Source organism: Carassius carassius, chromosome 41 (genome assembly GCF_963082965.1).
Source record: "Carassius carassius chromosome 41, fCarCar2.1, whole genome shotgun sequence".
Lineage (NCBI taxonomy): Eukaryota > Metazoa > Chordata > Actinopteri > Cypriniformes > Cyprinidae > Carassius > Carassius carassius.
In genome coordinates this window covers 22,209,472-22,234,043 of record NC_081795.1, presented here as the reverse complement: position 1 = coordinate 22,234,043, position 24,572 = coordinate 22,209,472, and the positions used below count along the sequence as shown (strand labels likewise).

At 39.4% G+C, this 24,572-nt stretch overlaps 1 protein-coding gene and 1 pseudogene across 1 annotated transcript; both read left to right on the top strand.

Moving 5' to 3' along the window:
- The window catches only part of LOC132123250 (NAD-dependent protein deacetylase sirtuin-2-like), a 40,364-nt pseudogene extending 31,777 nt beyond the window's left edge, over positions 1-8,587 (top strand).
- Positions 8,588-9,366: 779 nt separating this feature from the next.
- Positions 9,367-22,994, top strand: LOC132122959 (ras and Rab interactor 3-like). Its single transcript, XM_059533487.1, has 12 exons — positions 9,367-9,588; positions 10,739-10,855; positions 10,963-11,122; positions 13,071-13,179; positions 13,785-13,857; positions 16,945-17,033; positions 17,137-17,237; positions 18,020-18,233; positions 19,306-19,911; positions 21,100-21,417; positions 21,674-21,805; positions 22,358-22,994. The coding sequence occupies exons 2-12, from the start codon at positions 10,818-10,820 to the stop codon at positions 22,777-22,779; spliced, it is 2,262 nt and encodes a 753-aa protein (XP_059389470.1). The 5' UTR covers positions 9,367-9,588; positions 10,739-10,817; the 3' UTR covers positions 22,780-22,994.
- The last annotated feature ends 1,578 nt before the right edge of the window (positions 22,995-24,572 follow it).

Sequence of the window (24,572 nt, the reverse complement as noted above, 5' to 3'; positions counted from 1 at the left end):
ATGGTGTTTTGTTTAACTGCCACCTATCTCTCAAATGGACCATTGACACTCTATCTTCAATCTCAATTAGGAGTGCCAGTGGTCCATTTCAGAGATAGGAGGCGGTAATACACTTATAAGTCTGCGATCCACCATAAAGCAAGGAGAAGAAAAAGATGCCTCACTCTCTGCTGAGAACGCGCTCAGGAGAGTTCGAAAAGTTTGCACATTGCGTGAATCAGAGGTAAAAAATATATATATAAATAGTGTTTTGTTTCTTCCACAGACCGATCGTTTTGTATCTTTATACATATATGTTTCGTCCCGAGCTGCAGGGTTTCATTTGGTTTTGTTTGTTTTTTTGTGTTTTTTTTTTTACTGTATGTTTTAGTCATGATTCCCATTCACATCGATTATATGATTGACAGACTGCAACAGTTTGTGATAAAAATTTCCTTTTTGAGTTCTACTGAAGAAACAAAGTCACCTACACCTTGGATGCCCTGGGGGTAAGCAGATAAACCTTTTAATTTTTGGGTGAACTATCCCTTTAAGGAATAGTTCCTTTCCAGTCAGTCCACATTCTCAGTTTGACTGATTCTATCATTCTTCTGTTTACTGCAGGACATTCCTCGAGGTGACCTTCTCATCATAATGGGCACATAGTTCAACCTGCAGGTTCATCCTTTTGCATCACTAGTCAGTAGATAAGATTCTCACTCATGTCTTCACGCATCCCTTGGGCCCCACTAAATTTGTAGATTATTTCACATTTTCTTTGCTGATTCTGGAGGAAATGCTGTAAAATCGATGTAAATAAGGTAATAGATCAGGATATTTTTTACTCTTTGATCTATATATAACATACTGTATATCGCAATGATTATGCATTTTTTCTGAATGGCTGAAAGCAACACTATGTACATTTTGGCACTCTAGCAGTTAATAAACAGAACTGCACGCATCCCTCGGAAGAACATTCTAACCTACTTCTCCAAGTTTATGTCTATGGCGATTCACGCAGGTATGTGTTACTCTGAGTCTGCAGCGATGACGACCCGAACAGGCTACAATAGTCCAAAATAATTACTTATTATAAATATATCATAGTGATTTTTGATAAGAAAAACATGGTTTGGTAGATGAATTTATGATGCACTCACTTATTATATACATTTGGCAAATTTTGAACACAGAAAAAGTTACATAGTGTTGCTTTACAAATGTTTTGTAATCAGAGGAACTGTTATTTTGATCAAATAGCCACTGTTGCTGAGCATGTAAAATAAATGCAGCAAACACACCTTTTTCACTAAATTAAATACAAGAAATAATGATGCTTTATTGTTTTTATTAATATTTACTATAACAATACATAGTACAGTAGTAAACAGCATAACATGAACATTTTTGAATGATGGGGCAAATTAATTGTTGAATCTGATTTGCCTCCTAATTGGCATTAAAAATATATGCTATTAAATATTTGTGTCATGACGTTTATATAATCAAGGGTCATGATGACACAAGGAATGGTCTGCTGGCACCTTCTGTAGGAGCTTGACTGAATTAAGGGTCATTAAATACTTGAAGAATTAAATAAAAATGTAAGATTTTTCCAGCAAATAATATTGAATGATAAATGTTTGAAGTTTGTGCAAATCTGCAACTCAATCATTGTCTCATCTGCAGAGTGTCGAACAGCTGTCCTAGACTGCTCATCAATATGGAGAAAACCGGACAGGTCTGTAATTGAATAAGTGGAAAATTATTATAAACATTTCAATAAAACAAATTCATTTTGTGCTTTAGTTTTCGCATTATGTGTCTATTTAATTTGGCATGGGATTATTCGGTTTTGGGGGAGGAATGGATTTTGACTCAGACAAAGCCTACAGGTAAGGCCTCCAAGAATTGTCATGCTAAACGGTTGGGTTTCTTGAGGCCTATTTACAGGCATTGTGAATCTTGCCAAAAAAGAACACCAAAAATATTCAAACTGATCCTGAAATTATTTAATAGGTATAGTATGTGTTATTCTTTCGAAATTATGCCATGTGTATCTGTCACGGTGCTTGGATCGGCTGTGTTCTCAGGTCCTGTGATTTGGTGTCTTTCATGTGGTTACATCATGCTCATTGGAATCAGCTGCTAATCAGTCCCCGCACCAGGTGTCTCACATTACCGTCAGCTACATATACTCACCTCATTCTCTCCTTCCTTGTCTGATAGTTGTTCCGGATGTTGGACTGTCTTGTTGGGTTGTCTTGGTCTTGTTCGTGTTGGATTGTTTATTTCGCCGTTGATCGTCACTGGATTGTATTCATCACGGGAGATTCACGCCACGTCATCACCAGCCATCAAGCCACTGCGCCACCCAGCCGAGAGATAACATCATCACCCACGGAGTTCATCATTGTCTTCACGGAGTTTGTGTTCACCGTATTTGTCGTCAATAAATATATGTTCACACTGCTTTTGCTTCCTATCACATTCATTACCATCACAGAACTATCAGACCACTTATGGAAGCAGCAGGCTCCACCCCACTCACGGCTGAGGAGGCTTTACGTTCCTGCATCTCTCGGCTGGAGACCCAGGAGAAGAGCTCGGCGGATACGGGAACAGCGATCCGAGCTCTTGTGGCGCAGGTATCTGAGCTCACCCAGCGGATGCAGAACTGGCAACAACCCACTGCGCCAACCCCACCACCCATGCCGCCCGCCCACCAGGAACCATCCGGGGCTGCCCAGTCACCCGAACCCCGCCTTCCCCCACCAGAGCTTTACAGCGGTGAGCCAAACTTCTGCCGGGCTTTCCTCACTAGATGCTCCATGCACTTTTCATTGCAACCTCGCACGTTTACCAGTGAGGTAAGCAAAGTGGCGTTCGCGCTCACACTGTTAACGGGGAAGGCGGCACTGTGGGGCACGGCGGTATGGGAGAACCAAGATCCGTGTTGTGCCTCGTTCTCGGCGCTCTCCGCCGAGATGAAGCGGGTGTTTGACCGCGCGGCCACTGGAAGAGAGGCCGCGCGGCGTTTGACGGATCTCAAATAGGGGGAGAGATCCGTCTCAGACTTTTCTATCGAGTTTCGCACCCTGGCGGCGGAGTGCCGATGGAACGAGGAGGCGCAGTGGGACATGTTCCTGCATGGGCTGGCTGACCGTGTCCAACGTGAGATCTACGCCCTGGATCTACCCGCTGATCTCAACGGCCTCATCGATCTGGCACTACGGGTAGACGCTCGACTCTCCCGAACCGAGCGGTGGTGTTTAACCGCTCGGTTTCCCCCTGGGGAGGGACCTCCAGTTCGAGCCAGTGGCAACGACGCGGTCGGCCCATTCCAGGATCACGAGCCCATGCAGGTGGGTCGAGCTCGGTTGACTCGGGAGGAGAGGGAGAGGCGGAGATCTCACGGCCTTTGCCTGTACTGCGGGGCGGCGGGACATTTCGCCTTTAGCTGCCCGGTAAAAGGGCCAGCCCGGCAGTAAGGAAGGGGCTACTGTCGGGTGGGATCTCCGCTATCAAGTCCTCGTTCAGATCTACCTCCACGCTCCTCCCGGTCAGGCTTAGATGGCATCGTCTGGACCTGCACTGCACTGCACTGTTGGATTCAGGGGCTGAAGGTAACTTTATGGATTCTACTTTTGCGCATCAAAATCATGTTCCCCTCCTCCCCCTCACCAGTTCTATTGCAGTCCACGCACTCAATGGTCAGACGCTTCCCACCATCACCACCATCACGGAACCCATCACTCTCACGGTATCTGGTAACCACCGTGAGAGCATCTCCTTTTACATCCTGGACTCATCCCACGCACCCGTGGTCTTAGGACATCCCTGGCTCATCAAACACAACCCCCGGATTGATTGGCAGCTGAAATCGGTGTCTGAGTGGAGCATTAAATGTCATGAGTCTTGTCTTGTGTCTGCCTGTCCGTCTGTATCTGAGTCTGTGTTGCAGGAGAAGGCGGCGGATCTGTGTAACGTGCCCGCGGAGTACCTCGACCTGAAGGAAGTGTTCAGTAAGTCTCGGGCTGCTTCTCTCCCTCCTCATCGTCCCTATGACTGTGCTATAGAATTACTGCCAGGTACGTCTCCGCCTAAGGGCAAGTTATACTCACTTTCTATTCCTGAGAGAGAGGCTATGGAGAAATACATTTCTGATTCTCTAGCAGCCGGGTTCATTCGATCCTCCTCTTCTCCAGCGGGGGCGGGGTTCTTTTTTGTGGGGAAGAAAGATGGATCTCTGCGACCTTGTATTGATTACCGAGGGCTGAATAATATCACGATAAAGAATACTTATCCTTTGCCGTTGATATCTTCAGCCTTCGAGAGGTTGCAGGGAGCATCGATCTTCACTAAATTGGACTTAAGAAACGCTTATCATTTGGTTCGCATCAGGAGGGGAGATGAATGGAAGACTGCCTTTAATACCCCCAGGGGGCACTTTGAGTACTTGGTCATGCCCTTCGGCTTGTCCAACTCCCCAGGTGTCTTTCAGGCACTCGTTAATGATGTGTTGAGAGATATGGTCGATCAGTTCATATATGTCTACCTGGACGACATATTGATTTTTTCTTCTTCTCTCCAGGAACATGTTCAACACGTCAGACGAGTGCTTCAGAGGCTGTTAGAGAATGGGCTTTTTGTCAAGGCGGAGAAATGCGACTTTCATGCACAGTCTGTTCCTTTTCTAGGGTACATCGTGTCAGCCGAGGGTATGCGCATGGATCCCGAGAAGATCAAGGCTGTGGTAGATTGGCCAAGTCCAGATTCCCGTAAGGCCCTACAAAGGTTTCTGGGGTTCGCCAATTTTTACCGGCGTTTTATTCGCAATTACAGCCAACTAGCCGCGCCTCTGACTGCCTTGACCTCTCCCAGAACGGCGTTCAGGTGGTCAGATGCAGCGGAAGCTGCGTTTGCCAACCTCAAACGCCGCTTTGTTTCGGCCCCCATCCTTGTTACCCCTGATCCGTCACGTCAGTTCGTGGTAGAGGTCGACGCGTCAGAGGTGGGGGTAGGTGCGGTGCTTTCACAGCGCTCACCCTCGGACGACAAGATGCATCCCTGCGCGTTTTTCTCTCATCGTTTGTCGCCAGCAGAGTCAAATTCTGATATTGGTAACAGAGAGCTGTTGGCAGTCAAGCTGGCATTGGAGGAATGGCGTCATTGGTTGGAGGGGTCAGGGGTACCCTTCATGGTTTGGACCGATCATAAGAATCTAGAATACATCAGAACTGCCAAAAGACTAAACTCTAGGCAGGCTAGGTGGGCACTTTTTTTCGGACGTTTTGATTTTACACTTTCGTACCGTCCGGGTTCCAAAAACATCAAACCCGATTCTTTATCTCGAATTTTTGACCGCTCCGATCGCCCGTCCACTCCCGAGAGTATTTTTTCTGAGACACTTATTGTTTCTACTCTCAGTTGGGAGGTCGAATCGAAGGTAAAGACAGCCTTACATGGGGTAACGCCTCCGGCCGGTTGCCCACCTAACCGTTTGTTTGTGCCAGAAAGTCTTCGGTCCGAAGTTATCCAATGGGGTCATTGTTCCAATGTGGCATGTCATCCAGGGGTAAGTCGCACCTTACATTTGGTCAAGCAAAGATTTTGGTGGCCACTCATGGCTCGTGATGTTCGCAGTTTTGTTTTGGCTTGCTCAGTTTGTGCCACTGGTAAGACTTCTAACAGACCCCCAGATGGGCTCCTACAACCGCTGCCAATCCCTTCGAGACCCTGGTCCCACATTGCGCTAGATTTTGTCACCGCCCTCCCACCCTCTCTGGGTAACACGGTAGTTTTGACCGTGGTGGACCGGTTCTCGAAGGCGGTTCATTTCATCCCCTTGCCCAAATTACCTTCAGCCAAGGAGACAGCGGTAACAGTCATTGATCACGTCTTTCGGTTACATGGCCTCCCGATAGACGTGGTCTCTGACAGAGGACCCCAGTTTGTGTCCAAATTTTGGCGAGAGTTTTGTAAACTTCTGGGGGCCACTGTTAGTCTCTCTTCGGGGTTCCATCCTCAAAGCAATGGGCAAACTGAGAGAGCCAACCAAGATTTGGAGAGAACACTACGATGTATGGTCGCTCGAAATCCTTCCTCCTGGTGTCAGCAGCTGTCGATGGTGGAGTACGCACACAATTCCTTACCAGTGTCTGCCACGGGCCTGTCCCCATTTGAATGTAGTATAGGGTACCAGCCACCTATTTTTCCCAGTCTGGAATCCGAAGTCGCGGTCCCTTCCGCTCACGCCTTCGTCCAGAGGTGCCGTCGCACATGGACCAGAGCCCGTGAGACTCTGGTCCAGGTGGGAGCGCGCACCAAGGCCAAAGCCGATCGCCACCGGTCGAGGCCTCCCGTATACGTCGTTGGTTCCAAAGTGTGGCTTTCTACCAAGAACATTCCTCTCCGATCCGTTGCTAATAAACTTGCTCCCAAATTTATTGGCCCGTTTTCTGTCACCAAGATCATTAGTCCGGTGGCAGTCCGCCTCAATCTTCCTCCAGCGTACAGGAGGATTCATCCCGTGTTCCATGTATCAAAAATTAAACCTGTATTTTTTGCTCGTATTAATCCGCCTGCCCCGGTTCCCCCACCGCCGCGGCTCGTAGACGGGGAACCAACCTATTCGGTCAATCGTATTCTGGACTCTAGACGGAGGGGACGCGGATTCCAGTACTTGGTGGACTGGGAAGGTTACGGGGAAGTTGGGTTCCTGCTAGAGATATATTGGATCACTCTCTTATTGATGATTTCAATCAACAGGTACAGGAGGCTGGGAACGTCAGGGGACGTTCCTAAGAGAGGGGGTACTGTCACGGTGCTTGGATCGGCTGTGTTCTCAGGTCCTGTGATTTGGTGTCTTTCATGTGGTTACATCATGCTCATTGGAATCAGCTGCTAATCAGTCCCCGCACCAGGTGTCTCACATTACCGTCAGCTACATATACTCACCTCATTCTCTCCTTCCTTGTCTGATAGTTGTTCCGGATGTTGGACTGTCTTGTTGGGTTGTCTTGGTCTTGTTCGTGTTGGATTGTTTATTTCGCCGTTGATCGTCACTGGATTGTATTCATCACGGGAGATTCACGCCACGTCATCACCAGCCATCAAGCCACTGCGCCACCCAGCCGAGAGATAACATCATCACCCACGGAGTTCATCATTGTCTTCACGGAGTTTGTGTTCACCGTATTTGTCGTCAATAAATATATGTTCACACTGCTTTTGCTTCCTATCACATTCATTACCATCACAGTATCCCCCTATTGATATAGCAGGATATTAAACTTATTTACATTATTTTATGAATGTAGAACACAAAACACATTTTTCAGTAATTTATAATTATACAACACATGAACATGAGGCACATTGTTGGGTGTTTATTTTTAGGCATCTAGCTGCAACATTCTGAGACTAGTGGTGGGCAAAGCGAGGCTTCATGACACACTGAAACAGTCGAAGCAAATGTGGCGAGGCTTCAAAACATGCTCACACACACCTCTACGGTCATTTTCAAGTATTGCACTGAAACAGCATAGGCAATGAATCAGTTGGACGAATTGACAAAGTATAAAGTATATGATAATAAAGATTTTTATTTAAATATATAAATTCTTCTGCTGCATTAACTCCACTTTTATACTTTACTAGAATTAAGTTAAAGACAGATGTGCGATTGTGTGGTTTGTTCCTGACCCTGTCGATCAAAAGCAGATTTGGGTCTCGAAACACTTGTGAAACACCCCAATGCTTTTGAATCGCTTTAGTCACGTGACGTGGGTGTTTCGTATCACACTTCAGAGCAGTGTTTCGAAACATCAGTGCTTCGGGATCTCGACACCGTGTTGAAACGTCATTGTCACGTCAGCCATCCCTATCTGAGGCAGCATCTTTCACACTGTATGAGACCCGCCAGAGCAGGGTTTCATAAACCCAGGTAAGAAACAGTGCTAAAAATAAGGCCAAAAATATTTGCTTCTAAATTAAAATAAAACCGTAAAACATTCCTCTACCTAAGGTTAAAAGCAGGGTTTATGATGATGATAACCTGTGGTTAAGTGCAGCATGAAAAGCCCTATTATTAAAGTCATTTTCAATCAATTTAATGCATCGTGGGTGAATCAAATTATCAATTTGTTTCAAAAACATAATGTCTTAATTAATTCTAACTTTTAAAATGACAGTTGGTGTTAATTAGCGTACAGGTGTTAAGGGGGTTTGAAAAGAATGTGTTGATTATTATTGATCGTTCACAGAGATGTGGCTCACCTGAGCACCTGTGATGACGGCTGCATGGCTCTCACCGAACTGCTGGGCTGGAAAGTAAATACAGGCATATTCACACACAAATTTGACATGTTATTTAAATCAATATTTATGTATTTGTCTTTCTTAAACTATGTTTATTGTCACCACTCTTGTTTCAGGAAGACTTGGAACAGATGGTGAAGCATGTACATGCTTTAATTGACGGCAAAGATGCCAAAAAGAAAGACAAGGAAGCCAATCAGAACTCCAAAAGCACTGGGGCGGAGGCTGCAAAGAGTGACAAGACAGAATAACCAGTCAGAACATGAAGAGGGTTTACATGGCAGCCCTAGATCTATAGAATCTAGGCAAGAATGGATCACCATCAGTCAGGATTTGGCCCAGAAACTAATATCCAGCATGCCAGAGCGAATTGCAGAGGTTGTGAAGATCAAGGCCCCCCCCCCCAACCCCACCCCATGTGACTATAAAGTGCTTTGGGTTTACAGCAATATAAATGCCATTCATTCATTCGATACTGTAAATATTAAATTATATATTTATTTTTATTTATTTATTATTTTGCCAATAAAAGCTTTAACTTATATGATTCTCATTATTTTTCAATGTCTTGTTAGCATGTGTATATAGTGGTTAAAACAACCTTTGTGATATTTAGTACCTGATTACAGACCGCATGGAAATGTTACAGCTTTCAAACATTTATTTAAACCTTTTAATGTTAATGTTTTTAGAGATGGCTATGGGTTTGACCTTAATTAGTGAATGTGGATTTTATTGTAAGAGGAAATTCAGTGAATTTCTCTCTTCACTTGAACTCAGTTATTAGCAGGTGATGCTCTTATACAAAGAAAAGTGGTTTAGTTTTTGGAATGCAACTGCTGGCTTGAGTAAAATGGAACTGATGTGAACTGAGCTACATGGTACTGTTATTATGAAAGTAACACTTATTTAGCTATATTCGTTCTGCTGTATGTTACATCCTACTTCTATAACTGTGTTCAAGTTTTCACTCTGAGGTTTACCACAACCATGAACGTGGGTGGAGCTTATGGTGTAAGAGACACACAAAAAGCATCATTAACGGTACTGTTAGAGTTTTCTGCTTGCTGAAACTGAACTTTAATGTGACTAAAATTGATGCCTTGAACATTTCATAATGGGGGCAAGAGTGAATCTCACTGTAGGTAACATGACAAAGTACAGGACATATTTGTAATGAGGTGTGTCAATTACCCCACACATAAAACTGCAGTGCGTGGAGGCATTTGGAGCTTTCAGAGATGTTTTTTCCTTATCTAGGAGGACATTTTGAAGACACGTCATGTGAGTTCAGCTCTGACTTTTCTTTGCATCATTACAAGTGAGTTACTTTAAATACATACTTCTATTTTCTACAGAACTGTAAAAACTACTGTTAGATTTAAAAAAAAAAAAAAACACTGCCATGAATAAAAGTATTAATACTGATATTAAACATGGAGTATAATAAATAGAGAAGATGGGCTGTTCAGCTCCTATAGATGACAACTGAATTTACAGTTCAAGCTGATGACAAAATAATGATATTTTGCATATGACACAAGTATTAAATAAAGTAATAGTGTTGGACAAATTACTCAAAAAGTATTTCAGTACAGACACCCGATACAAGAGACAAATGAAGCTAATATGAATGCCTATCTGTGAAAAAAAAACCTTGATCATGTTCATTTTGTCACAGAAAATTTAATTTACAATCACACAACTTATCACAGTTATGACTTAATTGTGGCTATGTTGAACTTAGTCTGGTACATATTTTAATTTACTTTGTGTTGTGTTCTAACGACGGGCAATTTTAGTACCTTGACATTGATAATGTACTGTAATAATTTACTGTTAAAATTCTTAAAAACTAAAAATTAGTATTTAGTAAAGTATAAAAAGTTTAGTATAAAAACAAATTAGTATTTCCAATTTTTAAAGTGGAGATGTTGCTATTTTAATACCAACAAAAAGTAAAATTCTGAGACAATTTATGAAAGAATCAGCTAACTTTTTTTATTATTATCCAGTTCGCACTGAATAAAAATACTTATTCTGAGTTCATACTTCTTGTTAATTTAACCATCCATCTATCCACAGTATTAATATTCTAAAGTGATAAATGATAGCAATAATGAGTAACAATGAGCAGGTGCGCTCAAATGTTTGACTGATATGTATTTCAACAAGTTGGAAATGTTTTCTTTTTGTCACAGCACACGGCCCTCTGTTTTACACAACAGATTAAACACCTCCCTTAGTTAAATAAAGAAAGAAAGAAAGAACACTTTACATTTCACCACTGATAAAACACATAAGCTCTAAGCAAAGTACTATGACAAAGAAAGAGCAAATGAAAAAAAAAAATTGGTGGAGGAAGGATGGTGGGCTGGAGAAAAAAAAAAGATTTCTTAATTTCCTTTGTTTCTCAATTTCCACATGTCAGCAGGGTTACAGCAACATAGTTAAAATGGAGGAGATAATAACAGAACAGATTCCCTGAACAGGTCTGCTATTCTGTTGGACCAATGATGATGAAAGATGAATTCACAACCAGTGAGAGCAGGTGAGAGAGAACATGTATACAATCTTCAGTAAATGTAATCACCATTTTATTTGATATGCATTAAAAAAAAAATACTGAAATGATTACAAATATTTTTTTATTAATAGAGAAAATCCTGCTAGCACGGTACCCAATGGGGTCTCCAGGAATGAAAAAAAAATCCTGACTCTGCTGCAAGGTTTACGGTTGAGTCAGGATGCCTGGGCTCCCAAGAGCCCCTGGGACAGACATGGGGCACATGCCGCTCTGTGGGGCAGACCTGCTGGGGTGGGTGCCTTTACTTCCTTTTTATCAATGCTTGCTAATTAAGTCATTCAGCTGTTTCAACAGTTTACATGCAAATTTATTTTCACAGCCGCCTTTGCTCATATTTACCAAGGTTGCCAATAATAGTGGATGGCACTATATATAAATATATATATATATATAGCGGAGCATTGCGAACCAGAACCAAAGCAATGTTCTTTTGTAAGATGCAAATTAAATTAAACAAGAAAATATTTTATTAAAACTATTGAAGAGCTAATAATTTGTGAATATATTTTACATCTGGGTTTACTCTTAAGTAATCCAAGATGTAGATGAGTTTGTTTCTTAATTGAAGCAGATGAAAATATAACATTAATTAGGTAATCTACATCCTACAGTCCATTGTGAAGTGGAAAGCTGTGTGTTTGTAGGGAACTAATCCATCATTGAGGCATATTAAGCCATTAGTCAATAATCCATAATACACACTCCATCCCCTGTTGTCCCCTTACTTTTAAATGGTACATGATAAGATTTTCTCTCCTGATTCAGATGAAAAAAACTTTTCGCTTCACACGACATGTATTGATGAACTGGAGTCATGTTGATTACTTGGATTATTGTAATATCGGCTCTCATTCTGACGGTACCCATTCACTGAAGAGGATCAGATATTGACCAAATAATAAAATGATAAATTTGCCCAAATCTGTTCTAATGAAGGAATAAACTAAGTAAATTTTCAGCAAACATTTATTTTTGGGTGAACTTTTCCTTTATGATTAACTTAAGTCCTTGTCTAGTGTTATTATTTGCGACCCTGTCTGTGAAAACCTAGCTAAAGCTTTATTTTTATTTTTATTTTTTTGTGTGATTTACTGTTTTCTACACAACATCATCCTTCATAAAGATGTAGAACATTCTGTGTAAATATAAACTTTTATATCTTTAATATTGACTAATTAAGGCCATTTCAAAGATTGAAATCATAGTGAAATATTTGGTTCAAAATCAAACTTTGATGCTTGTTATTTTATTAGAGTTTGAGACATTTTTGCCTGGATTTCACAGACAGGGTCACTTTTATATATATATATAAAAAAAAAAAAAATATATATATATATATATATATATATATATATTTATATATATATATATATATATATATATATATATATATATATAACTACTGTTATGTTGCAGATGATTGCAGAAGTAGAGTTAGATAAGCTGCATAAAGCATGACTGCAAGAGCGCTTAAAGAGAGGCAAAGAGGTGGTTAGAGACAAGATTAAGACCTATTCCAGAGTTTGTGGAAGTGATCTAGCATTATAGAATTTTACATTGTAGAGTGTTTTTGTTGGTTTAAATGCTCATTCATGTCTTTAATGATAATAATAATAATAATAATAATACAAGATCTGCATAACATAAAAAGAAAAGAAAAACAAAAGAAGATTAATTTTTCATCTTAATTTTAAACAAAGTATCCAGGGATCTATTGGCAAACTTTTCACAGACGTGTTGACAGATGTCTATGCCAGGCCAATGTACATGTGTGTGTCTCTTTTCTTTCTTTTTTTCACATTCAAATGTGAAATATGCTTTCATAGTTTCACTCTATATACGCAGTGAGTGATGTCAATTATCAGAGGCCTCGTTTCACTTCCTTTGTGGTCATTGTAAAGGACCAAAATCCTCCAACAAAGTTCTTTTAAACATTCTTTTTTTATATATACTTTGAATTTGAAAGAAAGTTAGCTGATGTCCAACTTTTGCCTATACTGACTACCTTTAATGAGAGTGAGCATTTCCTTGAATTCAGTGGTGGTTTTATCACGTATTTAAAAGAATGCTTATGTAATTAGTTCGTAAAAATATGACAATGATACATTATTCTCCGTGATATTTTGATCCTCTCAGTATAACCCTTTCATTAAAATTATATAACTGTTCCTTTACACAGAGTTTCTTGGTGGTCCAAGAGTCTTCATCTCAAGACCAACTTCTGTGTGTGTCTGTAGGGGACAGAGGGGAGCCGGTCAAAGAATACCCCATCTTAACCACTGGAAAAGGTACTGAAAACCTTTTTCATTCTTAATAGCCCCTTAGATTTGCTATACTAAGTTTTCAGTCACAAGTCAGAATTTAACACTTGCATTTGTCATGATCAACATGTTCTCGTGATGTTGTCAACTCCTCCCATATCAAATTATCTGAGCTATGGTGTCCACATTTTATAGCTGCAAACTATATTTCAGCAACTGTCTGAATATTTATTTATTTATTAGATTTGCATGAGAAACGCACACGTTTCCTGAAATATTAAGGAACAACCTCAGAGAGGAAATGAACAAGCTTTTAGGCATAGTCAGGCATAATACATTTCTAAAGCATGCACATTTTCTACATTTCCTGTTATAAACTGACAATGGAAGTACAGCATGGGAATCCATGTGCAAATAGTTGCAGTGTAAATGAGATGTTTGTGCAAAGTTCAGTAAAATCTTCAGCACAGTAGTTTGTTCCCTTTTTGGCATGCAGATAAATTGCACATTGTGAACCCTACAGTCTTCTATTTCCTCATTACATACGTGTTCTTGACTAGTCTGTCCAGTTTCTCTATTACTCATAGCGGTAGTCTGACTTAGTTTGCTTGTCTTTTTTTTCCCTTTCATAGCTCTTCACCTGACAGCATCTCATTTGGCTTTCCCTGATCTCTGTCAACTCCTGTACTTCTACACACTGAGCAGGTGGGATGAGATATTTTTATCTAGCACCTATTGATAAGGAAGAGTATCAGTTTTGCTTGATATCAGGAGGTTGTCACAGGAACCTCTGTGCACCACTGTGTTAGATAGTAAATTATATTAAATCTTCTATGCACTGTAAAAAACTGGTAACCTGCAATTATTAGCTTAAAGAGCTATTTCTACCTGATTCTACCCGTATTTGTTTTGTTGGTATAGATTAATGTATATATTTTGGTTGTGTGATGTTAAATATTATTTTTGACTTGAATAAAACCAGTAATTTTAGATGTTACAGTTTTTTGGTTATCTTTTTTTCTATGTGGGACAAACAATCTGATAAAGACAATTAATTATCTGTTTGTTTCCAGTATGCTAAAGTAGTAATTTGGCATAAGATTACATTGTAATAAGGGGCAAACTGTAATTGTGGGTGTAAATTAATATATTAAGGTTGGGTCAGTGGTATTTAAATATTTATATTTTTACTTGATTAACCCTTTAACTGGTGACTTATCCTGGGGGATACAAACATTTGAGATGCTGTAGGTCTCATTTCTTGGTTTCATGTTGAAAGGGTGTTTGTTGTGAATATTTATATATTGACTTTGTTCATACAGTCTTGGTTTAACTCACAGGAAGCATGGCTGCCTGTAGTGGAAAATCTACTCAACCCTCTGATAAAAGTTGATCTAGTTCATACATTTACACATGTTCTAGGGGATGTATCTGTTTAAAAAGCTGTTGTTCACTTCATCTACAGCGATATCGTTGACTTGATTGCAAATAAATGCACAGACACTATTTAACTGAACAGAGATGACATAACTGAATCCAATGATGAACTGCCTTTAACTATCATTTTTGCAATATTGACACTGTTTTCCTAATGAATGTTGTTCAGTTGACGCAATGTATTTTGTTTAAAGCGCTATATAAATAAAGGTGACTTTGACTTTTGACTTTGTTCAACATTAGCTTATTGAATTTACATTGACATTGTATTAATTCAATTCTTAAGGTTTTTTTGTAATCTGTCTCTAAATGTTTGTATCTCAGGGGATAAGTCACCTTTTTAGAATATTGTGGCTTGTGTTTTAGAAAATCAAATTTAAGTGTAAGCCAGTGGTTTGATCTCACAGGATCCATCATTTTTGTGATATCAACTAAAAAATTTGGAACGTAAATTGGTTAAACATATAGTTTTGATTTTATAGCAACTTTGAAGTGCAACATATTTTATAATATATTTATTTTATATAAAATAAAAAAATATTATATTATTACATTATACCTTTTTATACTATTTTTTAAATGCTTTCCCTTCAGCAATAGATAAACAAATGTTCTGTTTACAGTTAATGTATAACTCCAAATTGCCAACGTATCCTGTGGGATACAAATATTAAAATGTTTCTTTTTTTTTCTTTTTTTTTTGAGTGTATAATTCTAACCATATAAATAATTCTTAATCATATAAATAATGTGTTTGTTTGTTTGTTTTTTGTATACTGAACAAAATAATAAACGCAACACTTTTGTTTTTGCCCCCAGTTTTAATGAGCTGGACTCAAACATCTAAGACTTTTTCTATGTACACAAAAGGCCTATTTCTCTCAAATATTGTTCACAAATCCGAGATAATCCATCAACCTCACATGTGTAGAATATCAAGATGCTGATTAGACAGCATGATTATAGCACAGGTGTGCCTTAGGCTGGCCACGATAAAAGGCCACTCTAAAATGTGCAGTTTTACTGTATTGGGGGGTGCGAAAACCAGTCAGTATTTGCCTCACGCAGGGAAACTCTCTTCGCATAGAGTTGATCAGGTTATTGACTGTGGCCTGTGGAATGTTGGTCCACTCCTTTTCAATGGCTGTGCGAAGTTGCTGGAGACTGGCAGAAACTGGAACACACTGTGGTATACGCCGATAAAGAGCATCTCAAACATGCTCACTGGGTGACATGCAGGTGAGTATGCTGGCCATGCAAGAACTGGGATGATTTCAGCTTCACAGAATTGTGTACAGATCCTTGCAACAATGGAGCCGTGCATTACCATGCTGCAACATGTGTTGATGGTCGTGGATGAATGGCACAACAATGGGCCTCAGGATCTCGTCACGGTATCTCTGTGCATTCAAAATGCCATAAATAAAATGCACCCATGTTCGTTGTCCATAACATACACCTGCCCATACCACATCCCCTGCACCACCATGGGCCACTCGATCCACAATGCTGACATCAGCAAAAAAATACACGCTGTCTGCCATCTGCCCTGTACAGTGAAAACCGGGATTTTACCGTGAAGAGAACACCAGACACCATCGAATGTGAGCATTTGCCCACTCAAGTCGGTTATGTCAATAACCTGCAGTCAGGTCAACACCCCGAAAAGGACAATGAGCATGCAGATGAGCTTCCCTGAGATGATTTCTGACAGTTTGTGCAGAAATTCTTTGGTTATGCAAACCGATTGTTGCAGTAGCTGTCCGGGTGGCAGGTCTCAGACGATCTTGGAGGTGAAGATGCTGGATGTGGAGGTCCTGGGCTGGTGTGGTTACATGAGGTCTGCGGTGTTGAGGCTGGTTGGCTGTACTGCCAAATTCTCTGAAACACCTTTGGAGACGGCTTATGGTAGAAAACGGAACATTCAGTTCACGGGCAACAGCTCTGGTGAGCAGTCCTGCAGTCAGCATGTCAATTGCACGCTCCCTCAAAACTTGCGACATCTGTGGCATTGTGCTGTGTGATAAAACTGCACATTTTATAGTGGCCTTTTATTGTGGCCAGCCTAAGGCACACCTGTGCAATAATCATGCTGTCTAATCAGCATCTTAATATGCCACACCTGTGAGGTGAATGGATTAATTCGGCAAAGGAGAGTGCTCACTAACACAGATTTAGACAAATTTGTGAACAATATTTGAGAGAAATAGCCCTTTTGTGTACATAGAAAAAGTCTTAGATCATTGAGTTTAGCTCATGAAAAATGGGGGCAAAAACTAAAGTGTTGCATTTATAATTTTGTTCAGTGTGTTATCTGACATATGCTACCTACATGTATGCTTAATTTTCTCTCAGGGATGTTTTGCCTGTCTGTTTATTGGTTCCCTCATGGGTTTACACCCTTAACAATCTACCAGCTCATCATGTTCCTCTGCTTGGTCCAAGTTAGTACTTGCCCTCATTCACCAGTCTCTGAATACACCATAATTCTGCTGTTGTGCAAATCAGACTCTCTGAATTCCAGTGAATTGTGTGTTTGGTTTTCAGAGACCTGGCTTTGTCCCTCTTCAGATCCACTGATTACCAGTACGACTCCAGAAACACAAGGCATAACAGAAACGCCAAAAACAGTCATGTGCACTATACAGGTGATACAGATTTTCTGAGTCAGTGATCTCTGCTATATTTCTCTGATGTTTTCATTTTATTATATTTGTTCAGTGTTAAATAAGTAGTATATGTAACGGCTTCATTCAGAACTGAGAGTGCTTTGTAATTCTAATTCTATATTCTAATTTCTGAATTTGAATTGGGGTATAACAGAAAACCGACTCCCTACAAAGATACTGGTTATTGTCCGTGTTTTGTTTTAGTATTGAACTTGTTTTAGAGAAACTTACTAATCATTTAAGAAAACATAATTGGTATCACTTTATTTTACAGTGTCCTTGTTTCACGTTTCATCTGCTTTCTGTAGTAGAAACTATACCTTAAATTAAGTATGTTATCAATTAATATTATTTGGTCCTTATTTGTGTTATTAACAATAACGCTTAAAAATAAAGTGTAACCAAATATTTACATATCTAAGACTGTATGGTTCACATGAAATTTGATTTGCATAATCTAGACACTGACAATGAGTTATCTAAATCACTGTAATCTGTCAAATCAATTGGTAGGCATAAAACTTTGTTTTGATGTGATCTACAATTACTTATAGAACTGTATATTTTGCGTGCAATATCCAAACATTAATTTATGGTGCGGTAATGTAAGAACATATCCAAAACTGTGTAGCTGTAAGCAAGGACATTGAAATGTTCCACCTTGACTAATGTATCTATTACGAATCTATTCTTTTTAATCTTTGCGACTATATACTACGTATGGGAGGCAAGACCTTGAAATTATTTCTATTTGTTGGTAGGTTACAGCTGCCAGTGGTGCCATGTGCTTTATCAATCCTTTGTACCTTCAAGAGCACGGCGATGATTGGCTTGCTCATTCTTCAGCCAGCCAAATAAATCTTCCAATCAGGTTGAGGCGAAAAAGTACCACGAGAGCATGGGTAGGGAGAGGACTGAAACAGAAGTCATCTACACTAGCTGAAGACAACTCTAGCAGATTTGACCATGACAGAGGTACCGGTTTACTGTTTTGAAGTTCTAGCAGTGTTATTTTAGTATTATTTATATAATATTATAGTATTTATTAATAATTTGAATCATCTTTTATTTTAAGAATTTTTTATTTCTTTTATGTGCTTTTGTCATTTTTGTTTGATTTAGTTTTGTAGTTTAAATATTTCTATTTAGTTTTTGTTTTTAGAAATTTTAGTACTTCAACTTCAACTTATTTTATTTAAGTAAATTTGCAAGGCACATTTCTAATTATCTTTTAAGGTTTTTTAAGTTTAAGGTGAGACACTGCAGAAAAATAGTTCTGTTGTTGTTGTTGTTTTTCATGTCAGTTTTTAGATTTTGGGATTTTTGGCTTTTGGGATTTTCATTAAGTATTTTTTCAGACTAGTGGAAACAAAACATCCTAAATACACTTTTAAGTGTTTGTTTTATAGCACTTACCTATTTGCATCTTTATATTTCAATGACAATGTATGCCTTTGAAGCTTATTCTTTCAAAATGCTACATTTTCAAAAATCAAAACTCTAAAATATCCACTTACTTACATAAAACTTACAGTTTTATTCCTGTCTAAAAATTCCTTTTCTCCCTGGATTTTGACAGTATGTTCTAATTTATGGAGTGAAATCCAAAATACCCACTTTAAAAACCCTTAATATGTCAACAAAATGAAGAATTTTGAACCTGGCTTCACACAGATGTATGCAAATTAGTGCACATTTAATTAATCAGTCTCATTTTAAGAGACATATATGTCTCATTAGAATAAAAATATCATTCCAAAAAACTTATGTTAACAAAAAATGTTTGCAGTTCTTAATGTAATCATTTAACTGTAGAAGTGTGGTAATCTCTATGATTTTTTCCCCCATTAACCTGAGGTGATTCGCCTTACGTTTTTCATTCAATATTTTTATTTTAAATACTTTTAGTTAACAATAACAGCATTGATTTCAAGGACCAAACACATAATGTTTATATACTGCAACAGATTCTGCTGATAAAAGGCATATATAAAAGCTGATCTCAGTTAGTGTTATGTAAGTTAATGTATTTTGTTTCTTCTCAAAGGATCGTTTGAGAAGAATCCAGAGGCTCCAGCTACCCCAGGTGGAGTTATGCTTCGAAGGGCGAGTGGAACCAGCAAGGAGGACCCCATAAAAAGATCAAGTGTCGACTCCATTCAAACCCCTCTCCCTCAGTCACCACATCGTGTGTCGTGGCTAGAGGACAATAAGATATGGCTGAACTCATCACTTACTTCCTCTCTGCTTCAACCACCCGGCTTAGAGCTGGACTCCCTGTCAGTCAGCAGTATAGAGGAGGAGACTGAACCAGCGTTAAGCCCCTCCCCATCCCCCCGTCTCCACTTGGCAGATAAGATGATGAACCGTCTCTCTGCAGTGGGTCAGGCTCTAGGTGGACTTATGTCGCCACAGCGAAGACTGAGTAAACGTGTTCAGGAGATGGCGGAACGGAAGGGAGGGGCTTTTGCAGAGGCTGTCAGGGGGTTTGTAGAGCAAACTCTTGCATGTGGGGCTGGTCCTGGAGAGACCTGCACCGAGATGCTGCAGGAAGTGCGCTCATCCCTCACTGCTCTAAAGGAAACCCTGTTTGATTCTCCAGAGATACAAAGCATCACAGACAGCATTGGAGACACTCCAGATTTTGAGCTGGGTATGACCTGGAGATAACATTATTGCCACGCTATTATAATAATGTATCAGTCTTATCAGCTTATCATCTGTTTTATTTGATCAACAAATACAATTGAATTGCTCCAATTTTCATTGGTAGGGCTACACAGTGAACGTGGGCTTTCTCTGGTCACACTTAGCAAATGTTTTGCTAGTATATTAGTTAGTTTCTCATAAGAATCTTATTTGAAGGAAAGTGCAGGGAGATAAAATGGGAAATAATCGAAACATACAGTTTAATTAACAAGTATATGTGAACACAAGCACTTCAGCTGTTCAAAAATCATGTTGTTGTGTTACCACAAAGGCGTTTGCACCGCGCTCTTTCATCACTTCATATTTTATTTTAGTCCATCAATCTGTTAAATTGCTTGTTATTTATGAAAACATGATCCGCACTCAAAAAACTTTATATTTTACATTTATCACCAGCAGGACAAAACACAAATGTTTTGGATTAAGGCCTTCTTCAGTGCAATCAATAATTCAGTCCCTCCACCCACTTTTTAAATCATTAATTATATTGACTTCATCATTCATGTGCATTCCAATTGAATGTTCAACAATATCCATTTTTATATAACTCAGTTTTTCACATCTACCAATACAAAAAATTAAGACATGATTTAACCCATGAAAATACCATAAAAAGAAAATATATATATATATATATTGTACAGACCAAAAGTTTGGACACACCTTCTCATTCAAGGAGTTTTCTTTATTTTCATGACTATGAAAATTGTATAGTCACACTGAAGGCATCAAGGGCTATTTGACCAAGAAGGAGAGCGATGGGGTGCTGCGCCAGATGACCTGGCCTCCACAGTCAACGGACCTGAACCCAATCGAGATGGTTTTGGGGTGTTAATTTATAGTTTTGATGCCTTCAGTGTGAATCTACAATGTTCATAGTCATGAAAATAAAGAAAACTCTTTGAATGAGAAGGTGTGTCCAAACTTTTGGTCTGTACTATATATATATATATATATATATATATATATATATATATATATAAACAAAAAGTATAGGGAAATATTTTGTTATGTACAAATGGATATTGGTGAATATTTGAATGGAGTGCATAAGTGTGTATATGTGTAATCCTTTTTTCACCTCTACTAAAACTACATTCATTCATAAATCTGTCTTTCTCTCTGCTCTTAGATGCTGTGCTGGAGCTTGCTATTCATAAAGTAGCTCTGAAGCCAGTTTACTCTCACCTTTACGTGTGTCTAAAGACAGCTCGTAGGGATGACTGCACTCTTCAGCGTTTAGAGGCCAACAAGAGCACCCTGGAGAACCGCAGCCTGGAGGAGCTGGAGGGTGCATCAGGGGCCGGGGTACCTGATTCCAGCATGATGGAAAAGATCCAGCAACGCTGGACCACAATGCATGAAGCCTATTCACCCAGTAAAAAAGTTGACACCCTGCTCAAAGTCTGCAAGAATATCTACCATAGTATGAATGCTAATGCCAAGCCAGGTGAGTGAAGTAGTACTGTAAAGACATAATTCAGATTCTCATGGTTGACATGTTAAGTCTGTGAGTCATTCAACATTCTACTTCCTTTGAATTTTGAACTTGTATGTTCTCTGTTTATATACAGTATATACAGAAATCAACAATTCTGAGCATACCCATGAACCCATGACTACTGCAAGACATTTTAAGCATGCAAGGCACTGACAACATCTAAAAACCTGTAGACGATTTGAATATGTTCAATGTTTTATGCTAGGTACAGTTTTCGGGGCAGATGACTTCCTGCCATGCCTGACATGGGTATTGCTGCGTAGTGATGTAGCTACACTTCAGGTTGACACTGACTACATGATGGAGCTGCTAGACCCCATGCTACTACAAGGAGAGGGTAAGGGGTGCACACACATTCATACCCATAAACATAAGTATTTGCTGTACTAGTTTAATGTGCAGTGACATCTGTACATTCATACATATTGGTGGGGCAAACAATGTGATGCTTTCAAAGCATTACTTGGTCCAACATGTCAGCTTCTGGTTCAATGACTGTTTGTCTGAACCTGTAGAAATCTATGCATTGCATTCCCATTTATCTCAATGGCAGGACACCTTTTCTGTGCACAGTCCCAGGCTCTCTATTAGCAACTACCCTGAAGTGTATCATAATTATTATTGTGTAAAACTCTTTAAACTTGCACCAAAATACTGAATGCGCCTTTAAGATAGAGTGTCATAGGGATTTGAAAAAGCATGGGGGTAAATGCTTAAAGAATTGTCATTTTGGGTGAAGAATTTCAAAACATTTACAAATATATTAGTTGCATTAGAATATTAAAATTAATTACCATCAATGGATTTTTTCCCCAGAAGGATGGAGATTTTTTGTGTGTGTGTTTTCTAGTGTGTATAATGTGCATACTGTCTTCTGTCTTTCTCTCAGGTGGGTATTACCTTACATCTCTCTACGCTGCCCTATTTTACATTACCAGCTTCCGACCTCGTCTAGCGAAGCGGCAACTTAGTGCAGAAGCACAGAGATCTCTCAGCCAATGGCACCGCAGACGCACACTGCACTGCAACCAATCTCGGCGCAGCAGAAATCGTAGGACCATCCGCAGACATGGGCCGGCTGAAGAACAGAACTCTTTGAATGCGAGCACAGAGTCCAGCAGTCTGACTGACGTCATGCCAACCACCTCTTACGTGCACGAAACACTCCAGGGCTTAGATGAAGAATTAGAGGACCCAAAGGAAGAAGAGGACGGACAACAAATACTGTCACCAGAGCTGTTGCACATCACCACTCCTAAAACAGAGGGAAAAGAAAGAGCTGATGGAGTAAGCTGGACAGAAGATAACTAAAAATCACATGATTCTAAAGGAATGAGCAAATGGTATGAAAGAACTAAGCTTTGAACTTAATAGAGATGCTTGTGAAGGCAAAGTGTGTTACTCAAATGACACCTCAGATCATTCAACTTAATGAAAAGAATCCATGCTATTAATTCTCTCACCAAAAAACAGATTTCAGATTTTTGCTTGTAACATGATAAAATTATTGAAAAAACACATACACACACACATATATATTATATATATATATATATATATATATATATATATGTGTGTGTGTGTGAACAAAGTAAAGCCTATTTCTCTCAAATATTGTTCACAAATCTGTCTAAATCTGTGCTAGTGAGCACTTCTCCTTTGCCGAGATAATCCATCCACCTCACAGGTGTGGCATATCAAGATGCTGATTAGACGGCATGATTAAATAAAAGGCCACACTAAAATGTGCAGTTTTATCACACAGCACAATGACACAGATGTTGCAAGATTTGAGGGAGCCCTCAGTTGGCATGCTGACTACAGGAATGTCCACCAGAGCTGTTGCCTGTGAATTGAATGTTCATTTCTCTACAATAAGCCATCTCCAAAGGTGTTTCAGATAATTTGGCAGTACATCCAAGCGGCCTGCAGACCATGCAGACCTCACCTCCAAGACCGTCCAGCCACCTGCATAACCAAAGAATTTCTGCACAAACTGTCAAAACCATCTCAGGGAAGTTCATCTGCATGCATGTCGTCCTCATCGGGGTCTCGACCTGGGCAGGGCAGGCATATGTTATGGACAACAACCATGGGTGCATTATTGATGGAATTTTGATTGCTGTGATGAGATCTTGAGGACTATCGTTGTGCCATCCTCGACCATCACCTCATGCTGCAGCATGATAATGCATGGCCCTATGTTGCAAGGACCTGTACACAATTCCTGGAAGCTGAAAACATCACAGTTCTTGCATGGCCAGCACTCACTGGACATGTCACCCATTGAGCATGTCTGGGGTGCTCTGGATTGGCGTGCTGTTTTAGATTTTTGGAGAGGTGCCATTCCGAAAGCCCCTCCTGCTGGCAGGGAATGCATGTGCATTTTCAATAAGCCTGTTTTATTGGGTGTTCCTGCAATACTGGAGGACCTTATTCTTTATTATTATTAGTAGTAGTCATAGTAGTAGTATTATATAGCCTATGAAGGACAAAATAGTGAGTTTATAGTACATAAATACATTTTTAATAATTTGAATACAAATACTAGATTACAACATCCAGCAGCACAATGAACTGTTTTGCACAGCTACATAGGCTAAATGGAGATTGCTGACATCGCCTCACATAGTAAAGTTCACACCAGCCCTTACATTAAAAATAAGATATGGAAAAATTAAAAATGTACAGCTTCCTATATATATATATATAGGGTCCTAGTAGAACCAGGTTCCTGAAACTGCAGTATTGTAGGAACACAGTGTTGGCCAATGTACACACCAATTTGAAGATCAACCCATGTTTTTACCCTGCAAATACACAGAGCTGTAAATGTGAACTGGTGGATCGATAAGAAGATAAGGCATTATAAAAATCTAAACAGAAAAATGTATTTATATGTTATTTAATTAATATGATAATTTATTGATAATCATTGTTTTAAATTAATATAATAAATAATAATTTTTTGACTCATCCATTTTATTAAAAATGGTTTAAAGGCTGAAATGTGAAGTGTCGTTTTTGAAAAAGTTTTGATTTTGTGAAAACTTGTTTCTGAACTGTAAATCATGTCATCTTACAGTTTAATATGTCACTACAGA

Coding starts and splice junctions, on each gene's coding strand:
- LOC132122959 (XM_059533487.1), top strand. CDS start 10,818: ATGATGATGAAAGATGAATTCACAACCAGTGAGAGCAG. Junction 10,856..10,962: donor TTCACAACCAGTGAGAGCAG/GTGAGAGAGAAC, acceptor TTTTATTAATAG/AGAAAATCCTGCTAGCACGG. Junction 19,912..21,099: donor CACTCCAGATTTTGAGCTGG/GTATGACCTGGA, acceptor CTCTGCTCTTAG/ATGCTGTGCTGGAGCTTGCT.